We start from the raw sequence: 21,063 nt of genomic DNA, 5'->3' as shown, positions 1-21,063 counted from the left end.
TACAAAGCTTAATGCAAATGGGTGAAGTGTCCCTTAATAACAAGTTGGTAAAATTAAAATAATAGTCTCTGTCAGAATATTAAGTAATTACTGGTTTAATCTGTAGATATAGAGATAGTTTAAGCTCTAATCCTTAGTCATACTTTATGAGTTTAGCGCAGCCTAAGGTGTTGAAAGTGCTTGTTTTATACGACTAACGCTACTGAGTTTACGATCTACTAACTGGTATTTGGCATTTTTGCTTGAAAAATTACGAAAACAATTAATAAAATGTCAAAATAGTTGCCAGTTAACTTTCTGTTAATTGACTCTAGCTGAGACAGAAAGTGGATATTTTTGACAGCACTTGGTTCAATTGGTTCTGAAACCACTGCAAAATAGGGCTGCAACTAACTTATTTGTATTTTCAAATAATCCATTAATTAACAATTAATCATTTGGGCTATAACTTGTCAGTCAAAAATGCCTATTACAAGGTGACACTCAGTTTTCAGTTCACACACTGAATCTTGTCACACAGGCCACAGCCACCAGCTCTTCCACGTGAGTGCCGTGGTGGGGACCCACTTCCAGATGGAGGGCGTGTTAGCAGACATGACGTCACGGAGGGCGTTGCTCGTGGCCCACGGAGCAACGCCCTCCCTCCTGGGGACCATCGGGGTGCTGGTCGTCAGCCTCGTCCTCAACCTGGGCATCATCGGCATTTTCAGCGCGCCGCTCCTGGGGAAACCCTGCCACAACTCCAGCCAGCCGCACACAACAACGTGCAAGTGCAAGGAGCAGTGAGGGCGTATTTTCCACCAACAGCCACAAAATGGCTGATTGACTTTCCAAAGGAAAGGTTTGGGCTGTTTGTCTCAGCAGTGTGTGTTTGAGATGACTATTAACAGTTCACAGTAGTGCTTGTTTAACACCAATAGTTTTATCATTCAGAGATAAAGATACACGTTCAGTGCTGAAGCATTTTCCTAACAGCGTTTCACACCTGAAGTATTTGTTTATGTGTTTACTCAGAAGCTGAGGACCCAGTCGCATTTATTGAAGCCTTTTTCAGTGTTTTATTTATTTTAAGGTTCCTCGATGTGCATGTAAAAAGGCTCTGGGTTGAAGGAAGCACGCGGTTGTAACACAACACATAAGTGCCTTATGATAGACCTTCACTTCATTTACAATGTTTACAGTAGATAACTACAAGGACAAGTTGAAATCTCAAACTGGAAACATCTAATGTCGCAGTTTGCAGGGATGATATTTTGAATGAATGATTCTTCTTTTTGCATGTACTAGGCCAGAATCTCTTCTACTTTATTTAGGCGTTATTGAAAACAGTCTTTGTAACTGGACTACTTAGTTAGTGTGGTTGTCCTAAGTATAAGGCAGTCTTCAGCTTAGTCAACCCTCATTCAACTCTACATAATATAATGCAGATTGAATTGCCAGCTCTTATATATCCACCTATTGATTCCACTCTGCACAGACTGGAATTGATTTGCAGGCCAGTGTGGTTCTTTTTCTGATTGCCTCTCTTATTATGAACCCCACAATCTGCCCTCAGCAGAAAAAAAAGAAAAAAAGAAAAGAAAGAAATGTTATGGCGCAGCGCCAGTGATTAACAGACAGGTACCATTTTTATAACAGTTCGTTTCCATGGCAACGATATAGTGGCCTCATGCCCCCCGAAGGTCTTCAACAATTTTTATGTTCAGAGCAAATGGCACCATTTTCTCTCATTCTTCCATCATGTATCATAAGATCTATTCTGAACATTTATCATGTATAATAGTACAAATTAAATATCAGTGCGTGGGATTCAACTTTATAAGCATTTCCAGTCCTGTCAAATTTCATATCATCGGTGGAATTAAGAGGTATGGAGATGGAAAAAAGTATATTTAGTCATAGTTCGGGGTCGTATTAACATGGGAGTCTTGTGGTGTTTCGAGTATTTTGGTGCGTGTACACTATAACCAACCAGTAACACTCCTTATATACTGTGCTTCTCTTGTCCCATGAGACTGTTGCATACGGTTACAGCTGAAATAATTCTGTCTTATATATTTATAGACTTTTATTATATTTATTGTTTGTTTTGGGGCATAAACAGGAATGGAGATGAGTGTTTTTCCTCACGATGAAAAATTACCCTCTTATTAAGTCATTTGTGACAGTTATTAATCTCAGGTTTTTTTTTTCCAGACAGTGAAAAAAGGGCAGAGATTATATTAACAGCTTCTCTAAAATAGTCAAGAGTTTTCCAAAAGTAACTGTTGGTTGGTTGGTTGGTTGGTTGGTTGGTTGGTTGGTTGATTGATTGATTGATTGATTGATTGATTGATTGATTGATTGATTGATTGGAACCATTTAGATAGTTAATCATTTGCATCACTTCGCATTTGCAACATTTGCTGGTTCCAGCCTCTCAAATGTGTGTATTTTTCTGCTTTTTCTGTTTCATATCAACTGAATCTCTTTAGGTTTTGGCATGCATAACTCTCTTTCTTTTATGTTTAATTTTATAGATAAAAAAATCAATTAATTAAAAAGGAAATTGGCAGATTAATTGATAATAAATTTACAGATGCCAGCAAAATTCATGAAAATGGGTTCAAATTATCTCTTACTTTTTTCACTTAAGAAAATAAAACTTTAAGGGCTTAATAATGGACAAAAATGACTTGATAACTCTCATAGCAGCCATAGCAGTACTATAAATATTGTCTATAGTTCAGAGACTGGCAAAGCAAATATTGTTTAATAGGTTTTAATGGGAGACAGGGTGTCACTCTGTAGCACTAACATACTGTACATACAGATCTGTAACATACAGATTTCAACAATGCTCACTTTACTTGACAAACATGTGGAAGGCTCATCTGTATAAAAAAAGTTCTAAAGTATGCATGTCACAAGTTTACACTTAATTCCACCAGTAACACCAGTAGTTCGTAAACACAATCCACAGGAAACACTCACACAAACGTCTTTTTAGCGTGAGTTTAATAAGAGGGGAAAATGTATGTGATATTATGGGAATGAGGTGTGTTACAGCTCCATGATGGAGGCTGATGTAGAAAAGTCAGATGCAGACTGAATGTGTAGAATCACAGAGCACACACACACACACACACTTTTATATTATAGCAGGGGAGTTGTTTAAGCGGTTTTCAAGGTTAGCGTGCAGAGTATAAAAGTCACTTCTCCCTTAATGCTGCAAATAAAACAGAGCAGTATCTGCCCTCAATGTGGTTTCCACCGACTCTGTTTCTGTTTTATCTCCACCCCTGCCGAGCGTTGTTCGATAGTTTTATTTTCTCTACAGTCATCATCTTACAGCGTTCCTCGCTTTGACCCTGTTGATTCTTGGAATTGTATCATTACTTGCTTCTGATGTGGTTCCTTGCTATCGACCCAAACTAGTTTGGAACTCATTTATTTCTAAGCTGTTGTTTTGTTTTCTTTTTTTAGTCATCTCACTCATTCTCAGCCGTTCGGTGCCTGTACTATTTTCAGCAGTTTGACAGTTCTAAAGCTCAGAGATGCTGAGCGTCGAGGCTTCTGCATCAAATAGATCAATGCTGATATCGCCTTTCTGAATTGCATTTTTTTTTTTTAATATTTTATTTTGACCGAATTATCAATTCCAAGACCAGAAATTCACCAGACCAGATCACTGTTACTTTTGAAGGCTATTTCTCATGTAAACTTTGTTGGTTTACTCTTCAGTAGATAAGCTGATGCAGGTTGTAATTATCAGGAAAACTGGGCACTTTCTTGTTTCTTTTTTTTTTTAAATTCAGTGTATTGAAGGATGTTTGATAACGTGAAATAGAGGGCAAAGACGAGTGTGAGATGAACCATTTGAAACAAATTTTCAATTAAAAACAGGGTTTGAAAGAGTTATTGGTGCCTTTTTTTAAAAAAATGTTGGATACAACCTTTCTTGTGATATAATGTTTGTTTCAACAACAAACTACTTAAAATGTATGAATACTTATTTGTTCTTTTCTGTGTATAATTTGTAATTTGCTACTTTGTTCTACTAGACGTGTGTAATAAATTAAGCCTTTTATAAATGGAATAATTGTCACTGGAATCATTTTCGGTATTGTTAATTAGTATATTAAGAACACACATAGTACGGCTGCAACTAACTATTATTTCCATTATTCAATTTAATATGCTAATCTATTTTCTCACAATCAACTACTTGATTAATTGTTGCATCACTACTGTTATATATGTGCGTATAACATGCTTATCATCATGCCTATATCTGCATAGACATGGCTACTAATGGATTAGTTGATCAGCAGAAAGATAATTGCCTACTATTTTTAGATAATTGATTATCCATTCATATAATTTTTTATGAAAAAATGGCAGAAAATGGCTGTTTTCTACCCCTAAAATAAGGAGATTTCCTGCTTTTGTTTTATATCATATTAAACTGAATATCTTTGGGTTTTGAACTGAAAAAACAAGACATGTAAAGACATCACCTTAGACTTTAATAAACTGGAATAAAAAAATGTATAGACCAATGGATCCATCTAATAAATAATTGGCAGGTGACTTGATAATGAAAATAATCATTAGATATTGCCCTACTATATCTACAACCATGCAAAATATGAAAATGTATTAAATTATCTTTTTTATTTTTATTTTTATTTTATTTTAATGGAAGACAAGATGCTTCGTTTTAACACCAGTCTGAGCAGTGTCTATAAGTGACCAGCAGAGGGCAGAACAGTACAAAAAAGATTGTATCCTTCAGGTTGAGCAGCTAATTGCTTCTATCTGCTATTCACAATGAATTGAGCTGCCGCTGCAGTGTCGCAGCGGTGTGTGAATCCCCAAAGATTTATCTACAGGAAACCCAACTCTTTGGTGACATCAGGTGTGTGCAGAAATGATCAGTCTAATAACAGATTAAGTCAAATTTTCAGCCTTCAAACCAGATTTTCTTTTTTATTGATAACAACTGGTGTAAGATTCTTCAACTTGTTTGAGGCAGCCTTGAAATGTGGATCTGTATGTATGAGTTAAAACATAAAAAATAAGTTACATCACTGCAGAAAATCTTAATTTCATTCTACAAAAAACCTTTTAAAATAAGATGTGAAATAATCTCTTGCTCCTCACTTAAAATGTTAAAAAGCAGGAAGCCTTGTAGATTAAATAACTTCTTCTTCAATTCACTTAATCAGAATGAGTTTTTGGAAAGTGTAAGTTATAACATTTGGATATGAAAGCTACAGGCTGCACACAGTTATACTTCACTAGAACACGCAGTGCAGATTCAATAACAGCGGCCTCCAACTTAAGTTCTTTTCATTGCAATTTCTCTTTTCTCTGTCAGGTTGTATAGATTTGTAATCTTTGGTTCTCCTCCTACTCTGTCATTGTCTTTATTGCCATACAGGATGGATAATAAAGCATACAGAGTGGTTTATTATTAGCCATGGACACAGACCAAAATGAATCGGCACTGCCATTATCATAAGAAATAATTACCATAAGAAATCAATATCCTGCATATATGCATTATATTATACGATGAGGTGGAAGATTAAAAAGGAAAGTTTGCTGCTCCAAACCTCTGATAGGAGTTCCTTTTTAAAAATGGCCTCATTTCTAGCTCTTACTATAGTCATATTCAAAATCTAACCCAGTTGGAGACTCGAGTGCTTATTAAAAAGGTTCATCCTGAGACCACAAATGGAGCCCTTAAGGATAACAGGGACAAAACACTACAGAGTACTAATCCTATCTGGCCAGAATCTGCTTGTAGACACTAGAAGAAACAATAAGCCAGACACAAGTCCTCCAAGTGTTTTCACCCCCCCCCCCCGGTACACCAGAGGAGGTAGAGAGAAAGAAAGAGACAGAGAAAGGGATGATAGCATTACTCACAATCCATTACCACTCCCTGGAGACGCTCTGCATACAGAGTGATGGAGGAAGGGTGGTGGTGGTGAAGGGACGGGGGGGTCGGTAGTGTGAGGTAGAGAGAGGGGTTTGGTTTTGGAGGGCCAGCGGTAAAGCAATATGAAACTTGATTATTCCTTTTCAATAACCGTCTCCTGAGCATCCCGTGGAGACGTCGCAGGTTGCTGATTAGTTCGTCAAAATAATAGAAGGCTCTTGAATAGCCTTGTTAAGATGTCTAACTTTAAGTACTGACGGCAGCCCAAATCATTGTTCGCTCTGAAGCATGCGATAATGATGGATTGACTGATGCAGAGGGATGTTCCTGCGCAGGCTGCACACATTTTTTAATCAAGTTTGTTTATTTTTAAGGGCAGACAATATACAAAGTGCTGGAGTAACAATACACGAAGATATATATATTTTTTCAGACATTAATACAGGGTATGTACATTTAATATGTACACATATAGGCATCACACTGGTTCGTATACTCAGTCTTTTACCCTCTTCATTTTTTTTTCCATGGTGGTGGCCTCACCTCTAGTCTCTGTTTCAGTGCCATCTGTCCCTCTCCTCCTGGAGTTTCACTCACTTGAATCCATCTGTTACCTCTAAAACCATCTCAGCGTGGCACCTCCCCACCATCTTGCCCCCTTACCAAATTTCACTGCAGTGCTTTGATTCTGAAGGGCACTACAGTAGCATGTTAAACATCGCTAATTTGTATGAAAGCCACCCCTGAGTTTCGCAGGCAGGCCAAAGGTCAAAGCGTTGATCTTTGGAAGTATTTTTTGTCCATATTTGACAGCAAAACAGACAGCATTAAATGTAAACACACACTTTCACTACTAATATATGACATATTGTTCTTGGTTTTGAAAAATACTCATATGATACACTGGATTTGACACATCAGAAACAAACAAGCGCTCAAAGGTTTTGATTGTACAACTTTGATATGTTATGTACATTTACTGAATGCCTTTAAATAACCTTCCATATCAAAACTTATTCAAAATCAGTGACAATACAAATGACTATCTGCTGTACCCAAATCTGAAAAAATCACTTTTGACTCAATGTGAAGTGCCCTCTCTTGTAATCATCTGTTTCATTTTCTAATTGCCTTTTGACACAAGTGTCGACTGTAGAGTCTATAAAATGTACCACAGCTCAGCTCGCAAACATTCGCAGGGAACTGAGAGTCATAATCCCTCGACAAGCATTCATCTCATATATACAGTTACTTCAACTTATCCATGCATGTCCCTCCATCAGACTGGTCGCACTTCAGATAAACATTAAACACTTGGGAAAACATTTGACAGTTTTCCAGAGAATGACGGAGCAGAAAAAGGGATCAGGGTCGAGCCGGGATGATGAAAAACTGACTTGGAAAGATCACTGCAGACTGCTGTCAAGCATAAAGGCTGGAAAAGCAGCAACCGGAAGAACAGGAATATATTTTTAAACTTAAACTAAGAGGAACCCGTTTAAGATGATTACCCCTGATGAGTAATGGATTTAAAAGGAACAAGTTTTACTGTACGTCTTAAAATAAAACCTCAACCTCTCCACCCTGTTTGGTTCTGGGTGGTCCCCTTTAGCCCAGGATATCCAAGTAAACAGGCGGGTTCTTGACCAGGGCCAGCAGGCGGTTGTGGATGTCCTTGATGACCATCCTCTGCTGGGGCTCTCTCTGCCAGCAGCCCTGCATCAGCAGGTACACCTCCTTGGGGCAGGTGCGTGGCCTTTCCAGTTCCCGTCCTTGTGTGATGCATTCGATGGCCTGTTGGGTAAAACAGTATATTAACAGGATATATTGTGTATGTGGACAAACAAGAGACATGGTGTCAGTTCACTTTAAGACCTCAGCTTCACTTTTACGAATGGACTTCTTATTCTTTAAAGAGTCGCTCAAATTTGATTTATTGTCTCACTTGCTTTGTATCAAGTAGAGCCTGATCAAAAATAGATTTTAGAGGCCAATATGGATATTTGAGATTAGAAACTTACACCAAAATCCCATGATCATCCATCTGAGAATGCATCTCACTAGCCTTAGTGTAAATTATGAACTTGTCCAAACACGGTGGTTACAGACCGATCAGGATGCTGTGAGGAACTACTGCCAGATACGGCATCAAACTACGCTGGTTTAACGGTGTGTGCTGCTAGCATCAGTTATGTCCGAACTGGAAAGTATTTTTTCACTGAAAGAAGAGCAAAGAATGCTTAAAGTAAAGTAAACTAAAGGCTTTTCTCGATGGAAAAGGTGTTTTTGCTCGTCTTTGTTTCTGGCTCTCTCAGTACTGACAACAATGTCTCTTTACAGCAACTATAACCCTCATGTTCTAAATGTGTTCATTTGTTTTAATGTGCAACTGGATGTTATTCAACACTAAACTATATATAATGATCTTGGAATTGTCTGTGGTTACATGTAGTGTCTTCCTTTCAAGAGTGTATTTGTACTTGTTCCAGATGGACTGGCAGAAGCTGGACGTTTTAACTTTTTATTTATTAACAGTAGCTATCCATTTAATTTCTGCTTGTTTGATAAGTAGTTTTCTGAAGGTGTGTCTACTGACTGAGGTTGGTGGGTGTTGTGTCTGCCTATTTTAGCTGGTAGTTAATTGGTTATTGTGACGATAACTATACTAAAATCAGCATTACAGCAATTTGTAATCCAATTTGTCGGATTACTTTCCTCTTAAACACAAATATGTGGATGTATTTTTTTCTATTAAATCAAAATTATTATGTTCGAATTAACTGTGATACTGCGCAATCTTTGCGAGTACCCCCAGGCAGAAGTACCTCTGGTTGGGATGGAAAGGGATGCTGGTGAATTTTTCATGTAATTTTGATATGATATTCACCTACGTTATAATGTGGCAGCAGGAATTGAAAAGCATTCATGGCCGAATACCTTTACATTCTCACAGTGTGTTCAAATGAATCCAAAGAGACTTTGTGAACCAGTGAATGCTGCACCAAGGACAAACATTTCTGAATAAAGAGATTTTGGCACAACAACCTTAGTATCTACAGATTTATAGATATGTGTCCATTAGCAAGACCTCTGGGATAAATGATAGCAGTTAAAATATGAATAACCTGCAACAGAGACACTAATGGCTACAATGACTGATTGAGTTCACACGCTCTTGCTGCTCAGTGACTAAATCACTGTCGAGGATAAGAGAGAGGATTTCATTGCGCTCTCCATTTGAAGGGTTACTGACTCAATCTGTTTCCCATTGTTAACCTTGGCCTGATTCAAGAGGCAGTGCTTCAAGCCAAAGTAGGCCGTCAGTCAGCCTCGCAGCTCAACAAAAAGACTCACAACGGCCGCCCAAAATGGCCGCTGTCGCCACGGCATGCCAAGTCAGTATTTTGGAGTGATTTATATCCACCACTGTGTGTTTAGGCAACACTGGTCTCTCATTGGCCGAGACAGATTAGGTTAACAAGGTTAAAGCTCATTGGCCCTGAGCAAAAATGAGAGCCGATGAGATTAGAATTGAGTGCCTGGGAAAAGTGATCTACCCTTCTCTTGAAAGGAGAGAGGGTTTCGGCCTGTAATAGCACCACTGTGGTCGCAATGGAGTCCCACTTCTTGGTGCTCGCGCTGAAAAGGCTAGACTGGACTGCCCTTAATTACTATGAATTTATTGATTAGTTTGAGAGTGCAGAGCAGTGAAAAACTTCACCAACAAACGCTCTGAAGTCCCGACAACTACAAGAAAATGTTTTTGTTCTGCAAAAGTTTAAATTATGTGAAAGCGCCAAAACATTTCGGGCTGCCATTTAGAAATGTTTTTGCACCAGTATGGGTTCTTAAAATCTGGTTAATTTAAGTTAATTTAAGATATTTAAATAGATTTTTAAGGGATATATTATATATTTCTATGACAATGTGAAAACAATGTGACAATATGAAAGGGGTCAGTTGTGATGAGCCTACAGAGAATTATAACCTGAATCTGCAAGGTGTCAGTAGTCGTAGGTTTTGGTCGGTTTGTTGGCTTCTCTACTACTGTAGCCGCAAAAACACATATTTTCATATTTTTGGTGAGCTGACCCTTTAAATGGGCTGATGTTTGTGTGGGTTTTTCTTATGGTGATGAACAAAATAGATAACAAAATGCTTCCTTGCAACAAGAAAGAATAGATTATTACCCAAAACAGATAACGTCCAAATTACCATTGAACATCAAAGTTGTCAATTTACTTTCCGGCCCAACCCACCTCACTGTTGGACAGCTGGTACCAGGGCTGTTTGCCGTAGGTGAATATCTCCCAGAGCACCACGCCGAAGCTCCAGATGTCGCTCTCCGTGGTGAACTTCCTGTACATGATGCTCTCCGGGGGCATCCAGCGGATTGGCAGCATCGTACGTCCACCCACCTGAGGAGGAAATCGAGGCGATGAATGTATGCTAACTCTTCATTCAGTATCATTTTATATGCAAGGGAATCTAAATGTATCATTATTGCATGATGGAATTCTCAAAATCTTGTTGATAGAATTAAGCAGAGGTAGCACCTTTTAGTAACAAAGTAAGCAAACAGATTTCTATTTCTGTTCATCCTTGGACTACCGATGACTAACTGGAAGAGCAGCTTGAAATCGGTGTGAGGCAGACAGTCAATACCAGTTTTAACATCTAAAATAGCTTCAATTCAGAGAATTTAAAAATGAAAAATGAACCCACAGCCATCAAAACCAGCTTGTGTAACTTGTGATGTTGCTAAATTTGGGAGTTTTCAGACGAGTTGTCCATGAACATGGCCTCAATGACATGTACATGAAATGAACAATGCACGAAGCCATGCTGATTTTCCTCTAATTCTATTTCTAAAGGAATATTTCATTTGAAAAAAGTAACTACTAATTTGGTGTTTTGATGAGGAAAGCAATCTCCTTATGCTAGATTTTGATTGATAGTTTGATAAAACACTGAGATTGGATCCTCTAATTTTCATTAATACTGAATGATAAAATCAAGGTAGGTAGTCCACCCCCTCAGGTGGAACCATATTTCCACACTGACACATAAGAATGGTGATGGTTTAATAGAGGTTTGAGTGGTTTAAGTAGAAATATCTTGGTCCTCTTATAAGAGTGGTTGAGAAGTTTAAACTACTAAAACTCAAAAGCACAGGGTTTAATGGGAATATAATGTTAAATGCTGATTCTGATACAATAAGTCAGCAGCTCTTCATTCTTGGAAAGCCTTGCAATAATAAAATTAACCAAAGGCAAATTGCACTCAGGGATTGTTTCTTGTAACTTTCTCCATGTAATCTTGACTAATACGTCTTGAGAAAGCAGTTGCAGGGACTGTGATCCAATCAGTTTTCATCCTCCTCTGTGCCAAGAAACATCTCCAAGAGTTTGTCAAATGTTCAAGATATCTGATACCAGCTGATTAACTTTCATTACTAGATTGCTTTTAATTGGCAATTATGAGCCAAACAAGTTGTTCACAGGACTGTGAATTATCCAGAAAAACCAGGGCATTGTTTCTGGAAAGGAAACTGGTGAGTTTTCTGAGCCACTTTTCTGTGCTTTGAGCACCACAAACTAATTTTCATTCATTGGGGTGGCAGCAGAAATCTCCCAGATGGAAATCTCAAAATGTGGCCACATAAAAGCAAAGGTATATGCAAGGCCTGACAACATAAGAGCTGAGTAGAACGAAATCCTTTTTTTGTAATTCGGCTGAAGCGATTCTTTGAGAACATCATAGCCAAGCTTTCATCTCAGTACCCCCCCCCCAAAAAAAACCCCTAAAACAGCAGTCTTGTCTTATTTTTTCTTTTCCAGCCACTTACCCGATAGTAATCTGTGCTGTAGATGTCTCGGGACATGCCAAAGTCTCCAATTTTGACCACCAGGCCCTCCCCCACCAGACAGTTGCGGGTTGCCAGGTCGCGGTGGACAAAGTGCAACGATGCCAGGTAGACCATGCCTGAGGCGATCTGGGCGGCGATGTGCAGCATCTGAGGCAGCGTGAGCTGACCCAGCGGGGGCATCTTCGACTCCTCCAGGATACGAGCGTCAGGGCCGTGAGCTCTACAGGTGACACATGAGGGACATGTGAGTGTTTATGTTTGGTTTAAGGCTGCTTGATTCTACATCTGTTTTTCTTTCTGATTATCTTATTGGTATTTCTGTTTTATTTGGCAGTTGACAAAGAGATATGTGAGAAAATTAGATCCAGTCAGTGGTGGGAGAAGTACTTTACAAGAGATCTGCATTAAAAATCTTACTTATGAATGAATGAGTTAATGAAGATGTTATTTCGATCCAGTTCATAAACCAGTTCATAAACTGTCCATAAATCAATCTGAGGAATTTATGTATCAAATGTTACTTTTATCTTCCTATGCTTTAGAAAGATATTGAGATGCAAAAACATTATCAAAAAGGTTTTCCAAATCTAAATCAGGAACACTTTTTTAAACAATATTTGTAGTAAATCATGATATAAAGGACCAAATAAATCTTAGGGGTCGTCAGATGATCAATAGGAGAGAAAATTTGTTATTATCTTTTTGTATTTATCTCAAATCTTTGCCTTTTGTGAAATAACAGATAATGTGACCCAGTTTAAAGTTTAGAGGGGAAATGTCATTTTTTTTGTTAGAGCTCACAAACCAAAAATCTTGCTCCTTATAGTATAATGTGTTTTTAATGTAAAATCTTAAAAGTAACAGATGTCAAAGTAAAACATTTCCCTCTGAAATGTAGGGAAGTATAAAGTAGCATGAACTCAAAATAATAACTCAAGTAAAGTACCTCAATCTAGCTGGACTTAAGCATTAAATCACAAAAAAAATAAAATTACACTTGATTCTAGAAAACTCCTGTAACAAATTGAGTGAGCCCTTTTTAATGAGGACTCGTATATAGAGTACTTTATGCAATCTCTGAAGTTGAATTGCTTTTTTAAAACTACTTTCAAGGTCAGATGTGTTTGTAGTTTCTTTTTTGCCTTTTGCTACCAGTAGATGAAAGAATATTTTCCTTATTCGTAGAAGAGTATTTGTTGCGGTGGGGTGGGATTATAATCATATCCACTGAATTGGTTTTATTTTCTGCTCTGTAGCTGAACTCCTGACCACTCTGCAGTGTAAAGGGGACTGTATGAACACATATATTTTCATTTGTAAAGAACAGAACATGCTGGCGTCTGCTATTCTTCTCTGTACCTATTGGCCGTTCAGATTATTAAACGCTGGGATTGGGCTCCTAGTATGTTGGTAACTATGGCATCAACCATGGGTGACCTGAAGGGCAATGACCTCAGCATGCAATCTGCAGATTGAACATTTGTGACATATATGAGCTCTTGAGAGCATTACAAGCATGGTCGGTGTTACCATGCCATAATAACAATGACAGTTAATAGAAAACATAAGGCTTGTAATACGCCTAGAATTGATTTGCAATAATGCAATTCAGAGATGCAGAGCACATTGACTGTCAGTTGGTCTTGTGGATCATAAACACCCACTCTCACGTCTAACTCCAGCCTAAATGAGCAAATCACAGATGATGTGTCTCCATCCATCCTAATATCTCTCCTCTCCACTTTGTCCCCTCCTTACAAAGGAAGTTGTCTATACAATCACTATTAGTTTAACAGGCAGGTGGCAGGGTGGGAAAGCAGCTGCATTGTGGGGGCCCTCAGACATTTCACCCATTCTGTCTGCTGGAAATGCGATTTCCATCCATTCGTGAAACATATATCTCAGGCAAAGTCTGTGTGCATGCATGTGTGTTTGTGTGTTTTCATTCCCAATCTGTCTCCTGTGGAGGACACCTGGCAGACAGCATCAACTGCGTCTGCTCTAATAGTTTTGTCAGATGGTTTCCCAGGTGCCAAGTGAGCTCTAATATGTCCACACTGTCTCAGTCCTCAGTGACTCCTTTAGCTCCCTCCAGAGACTTCTAAATTTAAATAGTTTTAGATACCAATTTACATGATTAAAAGGACATATTTTAAAGCTTTTCAGACACCACGTTGCGCAACAATTCAAGTGTTATCATGAACTAATTTTAATAACCACTTCTTGAGATATCACATTAGTTCCGTTTATGGTTCAAGGAAACCTGTCTATTTCTGCTGCAGTGCTGAATCTTTTTATATAGTGTGTCCATCAGTATTCAAATAGAACATGGTCACATTTGAAATTCATTTCAATTAAATTTTTCTATTATTATGAGGACATCTTGTAAATAATATATTGGCCCTGTGCCTTGACATGTTGTAAGTAACATTTATACAGAATATGAACCCTGTCTGGGATGCAACATTTTTTTTTTTTGCTTTAGCTAAGCAAAACCTTCTTATACCATTCACTGTTGCATCCATTTTGTGTGACATTAGTCAGATGTAAGTTATAAGTGGAGGGGAAAAGAGCAGAAATTACAGAGTAAAAACAAATAATAGCTGATATTAAGTTTGAGTCACTTTAGCAAAAGACAATTTGGGGCAATTTATCTTCAAATTTTGACGGGAAAACATAGATGTCAAGTTTACAGAGACATTAAAATTACTGACTATCTCTAGACCCCTAGATAAATAAGCAGCATGCAAATAGGACCTAGGAGACCTTATAGTGCAGAGATGGAGGAAAAGCAGCAACATCAAAAATACCAAAAATAATTGTACAGGTTGTGAAAGTACACTTCCACATGCATGTCTCCTTCCTGCCTTTTGTAGTTAAACACACTGAGACCACACAGTCCACTGAGGTCAGCTAAGTGGGTTTAACCTTTAAGCACACATCAGGTTTGACTGAAACTGTTGCGGCCCACAGTGGCTTTAAAGAACTGGAGTCACTTCTCAGAGATTGTTATTTTCAACTCTTGTTCAAGTATCGGGAACTAAAAACAAGCACACAGGAGAACCACAGTGTCTTGCTGTTGGGCACTGCACATTTTTAACAGTTTGTGGTTAAATGCCTTGCTCAATCTGTCATTAAAGGATGGGGGAGGATGTGAAGTGACTTAAAGATCACTGGAAGGCCAAAAAGGGTGAATTTGGACAATGAGGCAGGAGGCTTTTTTCACAGACATGTCAGGAAAAACACGTGTAAATTAAATTTACACTGTACTGTTGCTGCACTGTATTCTCCTTTTTTATATTGTCTTGTGTTTCTTTTAAATCTTGTCATAATTACTTTACAGCTTATGCACTGCTGCCTTGTGAAAACATAAAACAGTGATCTTAATTATCTTAATATCCTGAAGCCCAGATAAGATATTTAAATTGCTTGTTTTGTCTGACCCAAACTAAGAAGAATATCACAACTGCAAAGCTAGAAACAGTGATTTTTAAAATTAATTTACTGATTCATTTAATGTCGACAACTAATTGATTAATCAATTAATCACATTGTCACAGCTTACTGAGAAAAGAACAGAACCATGTGCAAAAGGTCTCTGTTGTAACTGTTTGTGATGATGTGACAGTGGAGTTTGAATGTTCTACTTGTTTCAGCGAATCCTTTTACTATGTTACAGAGTTGAGGAACACATTTAAATAGTAAGACTGCATAATGAAAGCATAATATTGTGAAAACCTTCAGCATGTAATTCAGTTTCAAACACGCTTCCTGATCATATTAACTACTGGAAGGATCATTATTTTGTTGCTGGAATTAAACTCAGGCCATAATGCACAGGTCTACATACCGAAGGAATCGGTTGAGGTCTCCATGCCTCATGTATTCGAACACCATGGCCAGTGGCTCTCCGTCGGTACAGACGCCGTAGAATCGCACAATGTGCTGGTGCTGGAGCACAGTCAGCAGCTCCGCCTCCCTCTGGAAGTCCTGCCGGGTCGATTCGTTGGCGTCCTTTAGAGTCTGGGACCACACAAGGGGTGTGCATTTACATTGATGGTTATTTGGCTTCATGTAAAAGTGAACATCTTAAATGAACAGCAGACAACAATGAGTGTAATAAAAGGTAGTTAGGTTGTTTGACAGAATTTATTTTTCTAATCATACAATTTGTGTGTATATTCACTGGGGCCAGATTTCCTTGCTACACCCCTGCTTATGATTGATAATGTGTTGCAATAAAAGCCTGATTAATGGGATGATAAATCTGAGCTAGATTCATCGTCTTGTTTTTATTCGCTGTGGTTTGCATTAACCTGTTGTAACATGAGCTGTGTATTAAACCACCTGACTGTCTTCAACAAAGACACTCTGAAACCACAGGATGTTATGTCAGTATATGAAAGATTTAAGTATAAGTGCAGTGTACTCTTGTTTGTTGCAGCATCAAGTAGTTTATTTTAGGACTTAATATTACCTTTTTTTTAGTATTTAGTTTTAGTTTTTGCCTTTATTAGAAAAAGAGGAAGAAGAGATGGGGGATGACATGCAACAGAGGTCTTAGTTACACTTAGATGGACAATGTCTTAACCACTCAGCCACCAAGAAACCACAATTTTACTTGTTTTAATTAAGGCACAGAGTGTTGCAGTTCCGCAACTGGTCACTACCTAAATATATTTTTAAAATTCAGGTACTGCTTTCTCTCTTTTGTGTTTTTGCATTTCAAATCAAATGTAATTGTGATTTTTTTTAAAGCTAATTGTAACTTCCTCATCTTGCTTAAATACAATTTCACACATTTTTTACTAGTACTTTATTATTTAAGCTCTCTCTCCTCCGCTGCTGCTTAGACTTCCCGCTTACAGCTGACGTGGTTTCACTAATGCTACAAATGTATAATAGTGAAAGTGCCTTTGAGACAGCAGAGTGACAATGGAAATTACTTACTTTGATAGCAACCAGCATCTTGTCGCTGTCGGGGCTGAGGTTGGCACACTCTGCCAGGTAGACTTTGCCAAACGCTCCTTCACCCAGCTCCCACTTCAACACAATGTCTTGCCTTTTAATATGCTGGACACCTGATTATAATATACAGAAAAAGGTTTAAAATCAGGGTGAAAACATCTGAAGTCATCTGTCGTCTTGTGTGCACCAAAAGTTAATTATAAAGTACATAATTGTCCCTTATGAAATCCATTTTGTATTTATTGTACACTCAAATATTACGGACACTGACAAAAACTGACAGTGACCAAAAACACCCCACGTAAAAAAGTGCTTGGTGAAAATAATAACACCAATAATCAAGACACTGAATTTTCATCTGATCTCAATAAGCATCGGTGGGTTCAGTAACATACTATCAAACATCAGCCGAGTGGAAACAAGTGGAAACGAGTTCAGCAATAACACTCACACATGTCTTTCTCCTTGATGATGCCGCAGAAGTACTGTGGATTCTCTACAAAGCTGGATAAACCAGAGTCTTCATCTGAGGAAGGCAGGCTGGTTCCAAAGTTCATGAAACGAAGCGACACAGCCAGATCACTCTCAGCGCCCAAAACCGATGAACCTAATGAAACAGGGAGGGATGCAAACAAGCAAAACTGAGAGATATGTAACACCTAATCAGCCTCCAACCCTTTGTGATTGTAGTGGTCATCAAAAGAAGCAATTCAAAACCCATTTTTTCCTTTCATGGAATCGACGTTCTCCGCTACCAACTTTGTTGCACATTTGTTGGTACCATGGTGACAGATGATGACAAGCTCTAATAATCACCATCATCAGCCATGCAGCAATCAGGCCGCAGTGAACCGTTAAAAAAAGTGACTATATAGGAAGTCTGAATGGTTAGCAACCCCTGACTACAGTGCGTATTAAAAGCCAAACAAGTGGGGCCAAAATTGTAAAACCCCACTCAGCAAGGCAAACCACAGAACCCCCAGAGTCCAACATGGCAGAAAATGGAACAACAAAGAGAGAGCACAGAGGCGATGGAGGGAAGGAAAGAGAGAGCAGGGTCCACTTAGGCAATCAGGCCCACTTAGGCACTTTGAGAGTGAGAAGGGTAGATGTGTGTGTATTGGGGGGTGGGGTCCAAGCGGAGCTATATCACATCTAGCTGTTCCTCCATCCATCCATCCATCCATGTATTAGCAAGTCTGGTTTTAGAGGGCTTTCATCATTGTGGTGCTGATGCATGCAGACCCCGACTGCTTGGCTATTTTCAGCCTCTCTTCCCCCTCCTCTGTACCCTTTTTTCCCCCTCTTCTCTGCTTTGGTTTTTTATTTTGGAGGACATCTCTGCACTGCTGCCTTTTGTAAAGGGCAGCTGAGGGCTGGGTTGGCTGGTTTTCCCCTAAATGCCAACATTGCTTTTGGAGCTCCTTCTCGTGCTAGCTGTCCCAACCAGGGGAAGTGAAGCAGCACAATGCGAGCCATGGCGAGACCATAAAAATAGATGGGCTAAAGTGCAGCTTTTACTTCAAGAGACAAACCCTTTCATGTCCACGGTTTTTATAGTAGTAGTAGTAGTGGTAGAAGTAGAAGAAATTAAGTTAAGTATAGCTGCCCCTAACATTTTTTTTTCCACCATTGTTGGACAAGTAATAGTATGGGGACAGAGACAGGAAACAAGTGGAGAGAGGGAAGGGAGTGTGGCATGCAACAAAGGCCACCGCACTAATGATTAGTTGAGTAAATGTCAGAAAATAGTGGAAAAAAAGCCTTACATTTCCAGGAACTCAAGGTGATGTCGTCAAATGGTTCTTTTCCTTATCGATTAATCTGCCAAATATTTTATCAATTGATTGATTCATTGTTTGGTTTATAAAACATGAAAAAACAGTAAAAAAGTCCCAAGTAAAATATTAAAATGTGTTGTTTTGTCCGACCATGAGTTCAGAGCCCCAAAGCATGACATTTATTACAATGTAAGAACCAAGAAGAGCAGAAATTTTCACATTTGACAACCTGTAAACATTTTCGCTCGACTTATCGATCAACTGACTAATCGTTTCAGTACTTTGGCTGGAGTTTGAAGTTGTCTGAATCACTGGAACATCTCTGTGTTAACCTAAACACACTGAATCACTCACAGTGATAACACACATACTGTACTCTCCCATTTGCTTTGAGTGAAGCAGAGAGACACACACACAGCGATTCATCAGCTCCCCTCTGGTGGTCCCTTTATCTGCCCTCTACTTCTTTTCTTTTCCTCTCTCTGTGCGTCACTAAAAAGTCAGCCAACATTTGGATAACTGCATAACAAAAGACACAAGATGTAGTTGGTTTTTTGTAGTACAAAAGTGAATTCTTTACCTATTTAGTCTCTGCTTTCTTTTCTGTTGTGATGATTGAATTGGTCAGTGTGCACTCATCATCGAATAACGCATATTAAATTGATATAGCATTGAATGTCTGGCTCACCCACAGTTAAGTTGTGTGTTTGTGTGGGTATGTTTGTGTGTGCACGTGGACACGTTCAGACACAGGAGCCTCACATGAATCCCATAACACTCCCGAGGTCCTGTGTGGCTCATTTGTGCACTGTGGAACATTGTGGAATACCAGGCATATTTTATGTTCCAGCCTTCAGCCAGCTCCCTCTCTTTCTCCCACCGTCTGGGTTTATTTGCAAAGCTAAGCCGGTCTGGCCGTCCGGGCCACCCCTCTTCTCTCCTTCCCTCTTCATCAGAATATTTAAACATTGCTTTTTAGACATTTAGCTGATGCCTTTATTCAGAGTCACTTGAGTGGGTTGTTCAGGTGAAGGATGCTGAGGCCATGGGATGGGACCCTGTGAGAGGTCTTGGCCTCTGTGTGGGTAGACAATGTATGTATATATGTGTATGCCCTTCTCCTGTGGCCTTGACAAACAGGCCTACCACATGTGGTGGTGTGTTTTGACTGCCAGTGTGCAAACAAGGGCATAGCAGAGCTCGACGCTCTTGGCAAAGAGCGACTCCTGCCCACCCACTTGGACAAACTAGCTGTAGTTGTACCTCCTCGTTTTCACCCTCCAGTCCTACATTTTTTGCTTCTCTTTCTAAACCTCTTCAAATTGTTCCCATTTCAACCTCTTCTCGCCTTTCTCGCCTACTTGTGTTAAATACTCTCAGCCTCTCTCTCGTTCCATCTATTTCTCTGCCTCCCTTCCTCTTTCTCTCTCTAGGTGTGGACTGCACAGAAGAATGCAGTTAAATTAGTGCTTTATCTCTCCTGCCAGCCAGCTGCATCTGCACTCACAGCCATGCCAAGCATTTGAGACACAATTGACCTTAAAAGGAAACAATAGCGGCCTATCAATTCTGCTCTGCCAGTCAAGGAATGGCTCACTTCTGCATGGGCAGGGTCCAGCTTGCGCACACAACACAAGGAAGTGTTTGGAAACTGAACCTTAAAACTACAGGGAAATGAGAGAGTTAAGTTTTCTTGTTATATTATAGGTGTATACTGTTTGTACAGGGCCGTAGCCAGGATTTTGGAAATACAAGGGTCATGAGTGTGCTGTTTTAGAACTACATCAACTACATACAGTGTATCCACACTATAAAGAATACAATTCAGGTGAGGAAATACTGAATTCTTTACTTCTTTATTTGTTGGGCTTAAGTTGGTTAAATGTAAATATAAGATACTGGAATTAGCCAATAAAATGCGCACCATGTGTTTGTTCCACATGGTCTATAAAACATACACATGACCGTAGTGTCCTCAGTGTCTCAAAAAATTTAGTTTGATCGAATCCGAACTAAAAAGACATTAATATGAATTTATTTGAAGGCAACCCATTTCACCATTTGAGGGACAAGCTAATGTTACTGTAAGGCAGTTGCTTTTTTAAAAGGCGGCAAACAGCCTAACCATTATACAGACTTTTTTCATTTATGATGTTGAATCCAAAATTCTTCCGTATCAGATGGTTTGGTGTCATTGTTTCCTTTATTTTCCATTAACGAAGCGAAAACAATAGCTTAGTTTATTGTTTTGCTGAATTACTCATAGATTATTGGTTGCTGCTTATTAAATGTGAGGATTTGCTGTTCTTCTTTGTCCTACGTGATAGTGAACTGAATATCTTTGTGTTTTGAACTGTTGGTTAGACAAAACATACAATCTGAAGATGCCACCCTGAGCTGTAGGAAATTAGAATATTGTGACATTTTTCACTACTAGGAATTTTATAGACCAATTAATCAAGAATAATAATAATAATAATAATCAAGATAGGCAGATTCATCTATAATGAAAATAA

The 21,063-nt window shown here is 38.8% G+C and overlaps 2 protein-coding genes across 3 annotated transcripts in view; one reads left to right on the top strand and one right to left on the bottom strand.

Annotated features, from left to right (window-relative positions):
- paqr6 (progestin and adipoQ receptor family member VI) overlaps positions 1 to 4,078 on the top strand; it is a 25,485-nt gene extending 21,407 nt beyond the window's left edge. For both annotated transcript variants that reach the window (XM_035672045.1, XM_035672046.1), the window contains exon 8: positions 521 to 4,078. In XM_035672045.1, the coding sequence (XP_035527938.1) occupies positions 521 to 786 (266 nt within the window). In that variant the 3' untranslated portion in view covers positions 787 to 4,078. The remainder of the gene's footprint in view (positions 1 to 520) is intronic.
- A 2,233-nt stretch (positions 4,079 to 6,311) lies between these two features.
- The window catches only part of ntrk1 (neurotrophic tyrosine kinase, receptor, type 1), a 34,612-nt gene continuing 19,860 nt past the window's right edge, over positions 6,312 to 21,063 (bottom strand). Inside the window, exons 11-16 of the mRNA XM_035672043.1 lie at positions 17,218 to 17,373; positions 16,749 to 16,879; positions 15,649 to 15,821; positions 11,778 to 12,018; positions 10,189 to 10,347; positions 6,312 to 7,723 (exon numbers count right to left, since the gene is read on the bottom strand). Of these exons, the coding sequence (XP_035527936.1) occupies positions 7,538 to 7,723; positions 10,189 to 10,347; positions 11,778 to 12,018; positions 15,649 to 15,821; positions 16,749 to 16,879; positions 17,218 to 17,373 (1,046 nt within the window). The 3' untranslated portion in view covers positions 6,312 to 7,537. The remainder of the gene's footprint in view (positions 7,724 to 10,188; positions 10,348 to 11,777; positions 12,019 to 15,648; positions 15,822 to 16,748; positions 16,880 to 17,217; positions 17,374 to 21,063) is intronic.

Source organism: Morone saxatilis, unplaced genomic scaffold (assembly GCF_004916995.1).
Source record: "Morone saxatilis isolate NCDOM2014 unplaced genomic scaffold, NCSU_SB_2.0 Contig24, whole genome shotgun sequence".
Lineage (NCBI taxonomy): Eukaryota > Metazoa > Chordata > Actinopteri > Moronidae > Morone > Morone saxatilis.
This window is presented reverse-complemented; position numbering and strand designations above follow the sequence as displayed.